This window comes from Ooceraea biroi, chromosome 6 (genome assembly GCF_003672135.1).
Source record: "Ooceraea biroi isolate clonal line C1 chromosome 6, Obir_v5.4, whole genome shotgun sequence".
Lineage (NCBI taxonomy): Eukaryota > Metazoa > Arthropoda > Insecta > Hymenoptera > Formicidae > Ooceraea > Ooceraea biroi.
This window is the reverse complement of record NC_039511.1, coordinates 7,953,033-7,965,973: the sequence shown is the minus strand read 5'-3', so window position 1 is coordinate 7,965,973 and position 12,941 is coordinate 7,953,033. Positions and strand designations below refer to the sequence as shown.

The following is a 12,941-nucleotide window of genomic DNA, read 5'->3' as shown; positions in this document are numbered from 1 at the left end:
GAAAAAGTAGGTTAGAACAGTAGCTGCGCTCAGTAGCAAAGGCAGCTTTGCAACTTTGCTGTAAGCTTTGTTGTAAGATTCTTTAATACGATTGATTTATACATTTAAATTCGGCAGGAACTAAGGGCAAGAACCAATCGTATTAAAGAATTTTACAACAGTTGTAAAGCTGTTTTTTCCGAACACAGTCCATAATTGATTGCTAGAATTGTGTGTGTGTTTTATTTCTTATAGAGTGTAAGTAAGCTGTATCTATGATTGTTATTAACCACACATTTACATGAAATTGATGGGTTAATTCGAAAATTTATGGCTATTTATTTTTTTCGTTACAATATTCTTCAGAATATGACGTGCACATAATTTGGAAATTATTTTATGTAATAATAAATGTTACAATACAATTAATAAAAGAAAAACAGGTAAGACTACGATTTCCGGAGCGCCAAGTTTTGACCGTGGATTCTACATCTACAGGTCATTATAAACAAAACTTAAAGAGTGATGAAAGTGGCTATCTGGTTTAGTTTAGGAGATATGGAGGTTTTTAGTCGGAATTTGAGAAATCGATAAAAACGCTTTTTTGCTAGTTGCAGACTATAAAAGGTTTTAGCCGTCGCTCATTATTTATTAAAAAGTTATTAATAAAAGAAGTTTCGAAAATATAGTAGTTATTTTGCATATTGAAAGACATAAACGACGAATATGAACGAAGGAAGGAAAGTCATTTAACCTAACCTAACCTTACCTAACCTAATCTGGTTAGGTTATATTTTCCGAACCTGGAGCCCCGGACATATACGCTCGTTTTCAGCCCGTTTCGCGGGAGGGCGATGCCCCTCCCCCCGCCAGGATCCGTGCCGTGAACCAGGTGATCAAAATCTGTACGGTGAAATCTGTTACACCGGCTTCGGCGGGGGAGAGGAGTATAGCCCCTTCCTCCCGCTCTCCCGCGAAGCGGGCTGAAAACGATCGTATGTGTCCGGGGTTCCAGTTTCGGAAAATATAACCTAACTCAAACTTATTTCTGATTTAAAGCTAAAATTCTATCAAATATACTCTTTCTTCAACGTACATGGTATCGTAAAATTATGCTCTAGTCATTAAACTTTTTTGTTAATAATTTTTTAACAAACAACGAGCGACAGGTGAAACCTAGTGCGGGTTATTCAGGAAGGTGACCTTGTAATATATGTCAAACTCAAGTCCTTGCTTCGCGTGGACAGTTGGAAATTCGTACAAAATCATTAAATTGTTTTTTTTAATAACTTTTTAATAAACAACGAGCGACGGTTAAAACTTTTTGAAGATCACTCAGGAGGACCTCTATAATATGTGTCAGGGTCAAGGTCATCGGGGCGGACTCCGTTATTGTCAATATTTACCCTATATTGTTCTGAATAACGCGAAAATAGTCTGCAACTGGCAAAAAAGCGTTTTTGCCGATTTCTCAAATTCCAACTACAAACCTCCATATCTCCTAAATTAAACCAGATAGCCACTTTCACCACTCTTTAAGTTTTGTTTGTAATGACCTGTAGAGGAAGAATCCACGGTCAAAACTTGGCGCTCCGGAAATCGTAGTATCCCCGAAAAACAAATTGTCTTTTTACAAAAAAAGTTAAAATAAAAAGTTAAGCTAAAATTTTCTAGTATAAACAGATTTAAATTTATCAAGATGTAATATTTGATGGAAAATCTTTTAATGTTAAAAATAAATGGTAACAGATTATCACAGATATTGAAATCTGTGTATGAGAGAGATATTTAATTTTATTTTTACATGTGTGTAATTCAGAAAGGCAAATTCATTTTAAAGCAAATTTTAAAAATATCACTTATCCACTAATTTTGGCTAAGTTTTACTTATATATTTATAAATAAGTATAATAAATAATATTATTTATTGACTAATTATTTTATAGATGGAGATACTAAGGCAGGAGAGATAACTAATGCCCTTTTATTTATGGTTGACAAATACAATATGCCACACAATTGAACACAGTCGAGAAAAGTGGCTTAAATACTTTTTAAAAATTATTGCTCCACTCCACAAAATTCCTGCTTGTAAACAATGCACGAAATTAATGGATAATAAGTATGAAATGCTGTCGCTTTTCATGATGGATAAATTGTTGACTGCAACTACAATTACGTTAACCTGTGATATATGGACCGAAGTCCTGAATACAGTCAGTTTTTTGGGCGTAACTGCTCACTTTATGTTAGAAGGTGAACTGACTTCCATGTCAAAAGGAGTTTATGAATTAGAAGAAAGGCATACTGCTACATATTTAGAAATTGTTTTAAGTACAATCTGTAAGGATTGGAATATACCGTTACCTAAATTTCAAGCCGTAGTAACGGATAATGTTAATATAGTAAATGCAGTGGAAACTGTTTTTGGCAAAAATGAACATGTATTATGTTTCTCGTATTCGATAAATCTTATTCCCGCTAAAATGTTTGAGAAACTGCCGGAGTTAAAACTTTTGTAAGTTACTTTAAACATAACGTTGTTGCGGCGGATGAATTTCGCAAAAGTCAAAGCGCTTTAGAAACTTCTTTGAAATTAATTCAGGAAATTTCTACGCGATGGTCATCTACCTATATGCTTCAAAGATTCATGCAAGTAATTGATCATGCGAGCACAGTTTTGATTAATCAACGCAATTCTTCTCCCATGATATCCGCGTTTGAGGTAGCAACTGTTCAAGAAATACTGAAAATGTTAAAACCATTTGAAATGATTGCTGCAGAAATATCTGGCTAAAAATATCTTACAATTAGCAAGGTCATTCCTCTGATTTATTTATTACGTAGTAAAATAAATAAGCTACATCCAGAATCTGATATTGGGAAACATTTAAAAAAGTATATTTTGCAGGAAATTCAAATTCAGTAATATTGAAAATAATAAACATTATGCAATTGCAACGATACTTGATCCGCGATTTCATAAATTATACTTTGAAAGTCAATTGTCGCTGCAATGCAATTCATAATTGATGAATTGCTCAAAAACATGACAAAGAATGAAAGAGTAGATGTCGATGTACTCAAGTAGTTTGTGGAGTACCCACAGCTCATTAGTTGCGAAGGCTAATGACCTGTTTTCAAAATATGGTTCTGGATTAGGCTTACACATTCAACTAAAAAATTAGTCTGAGCCAAGCTATTTTGCCCTTAGAATCGAATCCGATACAGTACTGGACTTCTTCAGAAACTACTAGTTTGAACTTAAGCAAGATCGCTTAAGTTCTTAAGTACTTGTCTACTATAGCGACATCAGTTCCTTCTGAACGACTTTTTTCCCATACTGGTAACATAATGTTAGACAATCGCAATCGACTGAAAGGCGACAGGCTTTCTTGGTTATTATTTTTAAATTCTCTAATTGTAAGTATGACAGATTGGCATCTTTTAGATTAAGTTACATTTGTACCTCAGTACTGATAGCTTCCGGATAGATACCGCGTTCCATGACAGCTTGGTGCCGACGTTCCGTAGACATTGCAGTCGGCATCATCAGAGCTGTGCTCCGATACTGAGCTCCCTTGGTTTGCAGCAATAGTCCTTATATATCCACACTAGCATCCCCCGTCACGGCTTCGCCCGCGATATTTATGTATAGAATTAAATAAAAACACATTTTATCCCTTCTCACCCGTTGGGGGTGGAATTTCGGAAAACCCTCCCTTAGTGAGCACCTACATGATAGTAGTAATATACCCTTAAAATTTCAAATCGATAGGTGCAGTGGTTCGGGCTGCACGTTGATGAGTCAGTGAGTGAGTGAGTGAGTGGTATTTGGCTTATATATATATAGATTAATTAATCGATTAATTGATCAACGTTTCTCTCTTTCGAGTTCAAGGAAAGATTCTTCTCCGAGTTTGTTCGTTTCATTAAATTTCGGATTTGTTTTAATGCTTTTTTGTCCGATGCATTAATGCGAGAGTGCTTTTCTTATGTTCGAATCGGGCTGGAGAGTTTCAATTAAAAACCAGGAGGGCCGCGTGCCAAATGGGATTTATCTGATAACCTTTATCACGGTTCAGGTTGTCAGGATGCTTCAAAATTTCTAAACATTCACGATGTTTTTTTAGCAAAGTAGCCTTGTGAAGGAGCAGGATTGTAGTCTTGTCGTACTGAACGGAGTGTCCAGTCTCCATCCAATGTTCGGCTAAGGCTGACTGAGAGAAGTGACTGTATTTGGCACATCGCTGATGTTCTTTAATCCGTGTACTGATCTTCCTCCCGGTTTCTCCAATGAACACCTTTCCGCAAGAGCATGGGATCTTGTATACACCTGGAATAGCCAAAGGAGATCTCCGATCCTGAGGGTTGGCAGTACCCGCCCCCGCGAGATTGTACACTGGATGATGCGGCAGCCAGGCCATGCCGGTCAAGCCGACCTGGGCCCCTGTACTGTCCGGCGGCTAGGGAGTGTCATAACCCTGTTCTATCCGCTGTACCCTCTACCACAGCTCATCCCGAATCCTCCGGAAGGCCCCACGCAGAGTCCCACGGAATCCGACGCACGCGCACACAGACACGGACATCCCCATACCCCACCCATATTTCCACAGTGCACTCTTGGATCCCGCTCCTCCCCGCCGGGCTTCCCGATGGTTCGAAGACCAACGGTACTGCCGCTGCGAGTTATCGGTGTGGGGAGCCTCCTCACCACGTCAAGGTGGTGCACCACGAGGAGGCCCTCACAAAAATCTTTTTTTAATTTTTATTAAGTAGAGAAAACACCTGCATCAAGGCACCCCTACCCCTTGGGGGGACAGGGGTAGTATGGGATTCTTACCCACTAAAACGACCCACTAAAACGACCCTCCTCTGACCAGCCTCCGCGCCTATGGACGGTCCTGGGAATCGCTGGCGGCACGTGTTCAAAGCGCCCAGCGCTCCAGGGCAGTCCTCCAGTGTGTGTTGCGCCGTGTCCTGGTCCGCGCCGCAATGGTGGCAGCGTGGTTCGTGCTTCCACAAAAAAAACCTTTTTTTTAGAAGGAGAAAGCTTTATGCCATCCCTCCAGGTCCGGAGGACCCTTCGGGAATGTCCAGGGACGCATCTGGGACGGAGACCGGCCTTTGCGGGCCCCTCCCAACCAGAGCATACCCCGGTAAAACCTCTTTCACTGGCCTGCCCGAGGGAATAAGACAAAAAAACCTAACTTAACGTAATGTAATGTAACCTATCTCAACCGGTAACTCCTTCATTTGTGTGGACAGTTAAAAATTTGTGCAAAATGATTAAAAGTTTTTTGTTGATAACTTTTTAACTCTTTGCAGTCATATTAATTTTATACACAGATGTCATGCTGGTCGGAATTAATTTTCATTGAACGAACACTAATAATATAATGCAAGATTAACAAAATTTATTATACTAGCTATGCTATCCCGGTTTAAAAAAAACGGTTTGTGCATTTCTAGCATCACTGTTTGGTGGCTGAGAGTAGACATACGACCGGAACGGTAAAAGTGTTTTGATGGCTGAGAGTAGACATACGACCGCAAAGGGTTAATAAACAAAGAGCGGCAGCTAAAATGTTGTGCGGGTTACTTAGGGGGGTGACCTTTGTAGTATATGTAATAATGTATATTTATGACGTAAATTTATAATACGAAAACAAAATCAAATAATCCGTAACGCGTGTGCCTGACACTTTTTTGCCTTTCTTTATGGAAAATATTTTACATGTAGTTTCTACAAGAAATTTTTCTATAGTCAAGATTTAAATAAAATGGTTTTCATAATTTGTAAAAAGTGAAATGCTTATTATTTCACAGATAGCAGTGCATTTAATGCTGACACATCACTACCAGAGGCACATAATGGGTTTGCAACGAGAGCAGAGTTCAAGCATTTATCAGATGCGGATCGAATTACGCTGGAGAGTCTAGATGTCAATCGATATAGGCCCAGACATACCGGGCGGTTTTTGACAATGCACAAAAGACGACGTAAAAGACTTATCACTAGGTCCCTAAATCAAGAACCTGGTATCTTGGATGATATTTTCCATGGACTAGTACAGGTAATTTTTACATCAAAATCGTAATTTTTTTTAATATAGAAAGAAAAATATATATATGTTAATGAGGAAATTCCTGCACTTATTTAAGTAATAACTGTCTGTATTTATAATATCTGCTAACATTCTAGCTGAAACTTAAAAAGAGATGCCGCGAACTGCTAATTCAACTGTTGAATAAGCTATAGTGCATTCGATAGGGGAGGTCGAGAGCATAAACCGTGTTAGAGGTTAGAGGTTTGGGTGTATAGGTCTTAGTTTATGAGAAAATTGCATCTAAATGTGAGCATTTTCCAGCTATAAGAAAAGTAGAATGGATAGCTAAAATTAGCATGAAGCGCTGTAACCTAGTGGTTAAGCGTGCGCTTAGTATTTTGCCATCCGCGCAAGCTGGGTTTGAGACTGCTTTGTAACAATTTGTTTCTTCAGACGTCTCTGTTCAATTTTTTTATTCTTTAAATAATAATTTATTATGTAAGTAATGAATTATTATGTGGTTTTATTAAGTATTTTGCAGTTATTTATACATAATAAAAAATGACAATAGTTTTTGCATATTTTCATGTCTATTTTTTATTCATTATATAAAAAATCTCACATCGCTGTACAATGTTGCGGGTGATAATTTACATTTAGCTAAAAGTTTTTTTGTAATCGCAGCAAAAATATTCATAAAATCCGGATGCATACAAATCAGACTATTCTACATATATTTATTTCTACAGAATATTATTTCTTTTAAGAGTATTATTTAAAACATTTATTAACAAAAAGTTTAATATGTATTTATATTCAATTGGTAAAACTACTGAATAAGGTGCCACCTTCCTACGACCTTGTCATTCACATATGTTGTCAAGAACATTGTTCTGAATAAAAGTTAACCTTCAAAAAGTTTCAATTGTCACTCGTTATTTATTAAAAAGATGTTAACAAAAGAAGTTAAACGATTTTGCACGAATTTTCAGCTGTCTATGCGAAGCAAGAACTTGACTTTATAAAAGACATTATAAAAGTCATCTTTCCGAGTAATCTACAAAAGCTAAGCTTTTAGCTGTCGCTCATTGTATATTAAAAAGTTTATTGACAAAAAATCGTCCATGATTCTGCATGAATTTTCAGTTATACATGCGAAAGGAGGAGTTACAGGTTAAGTTAGATTAGGTTAGGATTTCCACAAAGATGCAGGAAGAGGAGTGAAACCTTCCGTCGCCCACACTTCTACTATTCATATGTATAGATCTCTTACAGATTTGCAATATGTAAACAATAATTCTTATTATGTTTGCCCTTCCTTATAAAGTATGGACGGAGGAGGTAGAGCCCCGCCCCTTGCATCCCTTCCCGTGAAAAATCTTTTTTTTAGGAGAAGAAACCTTCACAAGGCCTCTGGGTTCCTGGACTGGAGAACTGAGTAGAGTGTGTGATTTTTACCCACTAAAACCCCTCCGTTGGCCTGCTCGGGTGCATATTGGGGAGTTCTGAGATTGTTAAAAAGTATTTCGTTCAGTACTTCCCGCTCTGGTATAATCAGTTCAGGGATCTTACGATCTCTGCTGCCCAAAACGGCCCAAATGCGGCAGAGTGGGCCAACTACTACTCTGTCTCGATGTTGTAGATGTTTGACCGTCACAGTCGGCTCCGACCCTATTCCTCGCCCCGGAGGAGGGAAGGAGGAGTTGGCGTAACTGTGAATCCCTCCAGGACTTCTACCCGTGAAGTGCGCGGAATAGGAGGGAAAGTTAACGCAAGCGAGAGAACTTTGCCTCCTCTTTAATTCTCAACGTCATGAGAATGATGTTGGTGTCGCTGGCTAACAGCTCTATCACGGCACTTTTCTCCCACTCACCAGACACTAACACCCCCCACCTGAACACTAAACGGAAGCGGCGACCTCTAGCTTCCATCGTGGAAGAAGATCGCCTCGATCTTCAGAGGTACCACCTCCAGTCTCGTTCCGTATCGTATAGCGCGAACCGCTGCAAAGGCCACATCGTACATAGTCACGGTTTCCCTCTAGCTTGGTCTCCCCGCTAACACCAACATATCGTCCCTCTAACAGAAGAGGTAGCCGGGAGAGGACAGAGCAAAATCTTGTCGTATGTGAGGTTTCAACATCGTTGAGTCCATGACTGAAGCCCTGTGGAATCCCACCTGTCATGACTTGGGTTACAACGCGTCTACTCCGACAAAAAGCACGATCCTGTCCCAGAAATATTCCAAGGTGACCCTGGCGAGATAGGGCGGAAGGCGATGGTACTATCGTCTCCACCACCTAGTCTCACAAGAGACCACTAACTTGTCAGAGAAGGGAAGACGTTGACTATGTCTAGTGAGACCACCAACGCCACCTCTCCTCCAGATACAACTCCTTCGAGAAGGCACAGACTTGCCGGACCGCATCCACCATGGAGCGGCCTTCTTGGAAGCCTTGTTGCTATCCTTCCTTTCAGGTCATCCCGAGACAGGTGCCGAACGATTTGGCCAACGAACATCCGCTCGAATAACTTACTGAGATCGCCTAGTAGACATAGTGGCCGGTAAGCAGACGCGCCCACTCTGCCTCTCTCCCCGTTTGGGGATGAGGACATTGCCAAGATGAAGAGAAAGCTCCCCACTAAGGCAGCTGTTGAATAGCTATCATGTGCGAGGACAGGTGTTTCAAGTCAAGAGCCATGCGCGAGAGGGAATCCATCAGAACCAGGGGTCTTGTTGCCACCAAGTTTTATGCATCTTCGTCCATTCGGATCAATCTCCGGCAGCTTTGGATGATCGAGTGTTGGTCGCGAAGAGTCCGGATACTCCTCCCTAGACAGAAAGGGGATTCCCAGAAAACCTCTCTCCTGGAGGTTTCGGTGATCCAAGGACTCCGTCACAGGGGGCCTCCATGGTCGCAACTTTCTCATAACGATCTTATAGGGACGCCTAAGGATTTTTCATCGTTCAAAATTCGGAAGAGTTCCTCCCAGGTCCTAGTTTTGGACTTCTTAATCCGCCTAGGGAGATCCTGGCAATCTGGAACTTTCCACATCTGACTTCCACCTTGTCCGGCCTTTCCTCGGCGACCGGCGTATGACAATCGCTTCCAAACTTGCCTGGAGACAACGCGGAGTTCAGTGATTTCAGTGCTTCATCAATAAGCCGCCCGTTACCGGGTTGACTGATTCGAGGCATGGCAATGTTGTACACGTCATGACGAGGCAGAGCCAGCCGGCTTCATCCTTTATCGACGTCCCAACATGTCCTTTCGGCCACGTGGCCGCAAGCACAGCAGCGATAAACCTGTTCTCGCACATCCCCTTCAATGACTATCACTGCAGCACATCCGCCGCTCTGGTGAGGAGGTGAGTCAGGACATGGAGTTAAAGTGATCAATATGTACCGATGATCGGACGATCTCAATCTCAGGTGTTATCGAGGAACAACGCTCCGGAGACGCATGAGAGGCGCTAGCTGGCAACCACGTCCTGTGGCTGCATTCCTAAGGGCCTTCCGTAGGTACTCTTAAGATGATGACATGGTCACCTTCTCGTCCGTCTGCAGATGGTCGAATACCTTGGGCGTCAGGTCCGGGGAAAGACACATTCGGAGATCATCTATCTCTGTCTCTGAATTACCGCGGCTGCGACGGTACTGCCAATGTTTGGGGGCGGAGAGAGAGTAAACGAGGGATTTTCCCTCCCCCATTCTTCGTCCTCCCTTTTGACTTCAAGCAATTGTCTCTTGGCATCCGCAAAGTTAACGTAACCCCGTTGGTCGGGAGATAACTCCTTTTCCTCGAATTAGAGGCGCTTCGAGTGGTCGCGTTTCATCTCCAGCGACCGACGCGTCTTCCTCATAGAGTTACCGTGTTACGTTGTCGTAACAAGTCAAAAATTCTCCTTTTCGGGTCAAGGCATTCAAGCAATTTACCCTGGGACGGAGCGTACAGGTTGCAAGATGTTAAATTATGGCTCTTGGATAGATGGAAGTATCGGATACGTACTTGGAATCGCGATTTCCTTTCTATCTAACCCGAGCAACACCCGAAATCGGTAGACTACGCGTCGCGAATCACCCTTGCGAATTGCACGGTAGTCGGGATATTTATTTTCTACGGTTAGTGTAAGTTCTCGGAGAGTGTAAGGGTGTGCTTTACTTAATGATTTGTTAATTTCTAATACTGATAACTTTTGAAGGAAGGGAAACGGTCTCGATTGTTGGAAAAAGCGAGGCGAATCTGGTAGCGAAGCTTCTTCTCCTGAACTCTACGCCCCTTTTTGGTAGGCATAGATTTAATACCAATTTATCCGATTTCGCGAGTTGCTGAAAGATTATTGTCACAAGGTAGTGTCGTACTCATTGGTAGCGCCAACGTGAACGACTAGGGCCACGCTTTTCGGCAGCACCAGTCGAGAATCCTTCAGCAACTAAAAGGAGATAACAATGCGAACGAGAGATTTAAAAGAGATGGAGAGGAGACTTCACTAGAGATCTCTTGGTTTGTGTATTAGACCCTTTTTATTGAAAATAAGTTGATAAGGTTAATATTAGTTCAATAAAAACAGCTTTTCGACGAGCACTGGCAAATTATTAAACCATAAAGGAAGCACAACGTTTCAACCTCTCATCAGGTCCTTATCAAGTGCTTGAGAAAATCTATCTCTAAAATAATACACATATTCAAAAATCTAAATTAACTAACATTACAATAATACCTAAAAGAACTTACGGTAATTATTTACAATAAGGCCTTTTCCGAATTTCGATTTTTTTTATGCTCTCGTGGTAAAAATCTTTGTTGTGACTCCAACAGTGATAATCAATAGGGGGAGCTCGAAAAATATGTAATCTACATATTTTTTAAAATTATTTTTGATAATTTGGGTAATTATTTGGAGGTAATTATGTATTATAGGGGATGCAGTCCAAACTTATTTTTTATTTGAAACTAAAATTCGAGTTACGGCTACAAAACCCTTTAAATCGGAGATGACACCAGTTTTTTATATATTACATTTAACCTCCATACCTCTTAAAATAAACCACATAACCACTTCCACTACTCTTTAAGATTTGTTTGTAATGGCCTGTAGATAAAGAATCCATTTGGCGTTCCAGAAATTATAGTCTTGCCGAATCTTTCAACGTTAGAAATATATGATGGCTCTTAAAAGGGCCGATTTTGGTCCTAAAAAGAACCGATTTAAGCCTGTTGCATTGCATTATTTTGCTTTAATTTGTTATCGAGCGAGATGATGTTAAAAATTTGATGAAACCGCTGAGTATGGTTCGGATATTTTCGTTTGAAATAAAATTCTGCGATATAGCTGTCCATATGATGCTCGCTGCGTCCGTAACGAGGGATATTAGCACGAACTTCTCTCCATATACGTTCAATATTCTGCATATGTGTTCCTGTATCAGGATCCACAAAGTTGTAGTTGTGGTTCACCGTCAGATGCTGAAATCCCTCCGTATCTAAGCAATTATATGCTTTCCAACAATCGGACATAATCGTGGTTCCCGGTAGAACATTCGTTTTTATTACACTTAACAATGTCGCAGTTGATCTGTTCGGAACAGGAATGACAAATAATTCTTTTGACTCTCTCTCGAATCCTCCGAAAAGCCACTGTCCGTCTATAACACGTCCTCGGTGATACTTTCTCTTGCCAAATTTCGCTTCGTCGATTTCAACAATACAATTCGGCCCGCCAATTTGTTTTGCGTTTTCGATAGACCACGACAAGAGAGCTTCTCGAATGAAATTGCACCAGTCAACGATACTCCTCGAACTCATTTCCAATTCCGTTTCCAAAAACTTCTGACGTGGTGGATTCATAGTCACGAAGTATCCGATAAGCGTACAAGCTGCTTCGATGGAAATATTAGCGTTTTCGAACCACGTACCTTTCTGAATCGTTATACTAAACGAACACGATATTTTCTGGATCTTGTGTCCTTTCTTCACTTTCTTTGTCTTCTGACATCTCCATTTCAATTTGCGGTTGTCAAACGTTGCTGGTTCCCCACAACTTGAACAGATTACTGATTTTTGAATCACGTCATGTGATTTCAAAAATTCAAGCAACTGTTGTTGATCGTCGCATATCCATAAAAAGGATTTTAACTTTAAAGTACAGCCTTCGCAATCCATTGTAAGCACATGTATCTCTGCTCGTGTACTAAGGGACAGTATATACCAGATTCTGCTCCTCGTAGTACACAGTAGTATGGAGAGGGGATGGTTCTCGTAATGCATACGAACTATTAGCCTATCCTAGCCCGTGTGCGTAACAAGAACCATTCCCTCTCTATACTACTGTATATACCAGGGTCGAAATCTGGTATCACTGTTGAGGGAAAGTGTCAATATCTTCTATAAATAGAGCAGTCAATGTCAGTCCCGTGCAATATCATTAAACATTTTTCATTAATAACTTTTTAATAAACAACGAGCAACGGCTAAAAACTATTGTGGCTTATTAACAAAAACCTATTTCTGATTTTAAACTAAAATTCAAGTTACGGCTAAAACCTTTGCAATCAGAAATAGGTTTGGGTTAGGTTATATTTTCCGACTCTGGAGCCTCGGACAGAGACGGATCGTTTTCAGCCCACTTCGCGGGAGGGTAGGGGGCAGGGGCTTCGCCCCTCCCCCCCGCCGGGTTCCGTCCTGTGTACTACGTGATCACAATAGGTCTGTTCTTTTTAGCTGCACTGCTGAACTAGTGCAGTTAGAATAAGACGAATATACTTTCTTTCACTCTCCATTTGTGTGGAAAATTTGTGTAAAATTATTAAACTTCTTTTGTTAATAACTTTTTTTAATAAACAATGACAGACGAGTAAAACCTTCTGTACGTTACTTAGGGTCCTTTATAACATATGTTAAAGTGAACATGA

General features: G+C 40.6%; 1 protein-coding gene across 38 annotated transcripts in view; it reads left to right on the top strand.

Moving 5' to 3' along the window:
- Positions 1-12,941, top strand: part of LOC105276337 — a 334,767-nt gene that overhangs the window by 100,194 nt on the left and 221,632 nt on the right. For 36 of the 38 annotated variants that reach the window (XR_003406730.1, XR_003406732.1, XR_003406731.1 and 33 more), the window contains one exon: positions 5,809-6,056. The exons of the other annotated variants lie outside the window; for them this stretch is intronic. Coding sequence is in view for 33 of the 36 variants with exons in the window: in XM_026970859.1 (XP_026826660.1) it covers positions 5,809-6,056 (248 nt within the window). In the remaining 3 variants the exon portion in view is untranslated. The remainder of the gene's footprint in view (positions 1-5,808; positions 6,057-12,941) is intronic. 38 annotated transcript variants of the gene reach the window in all.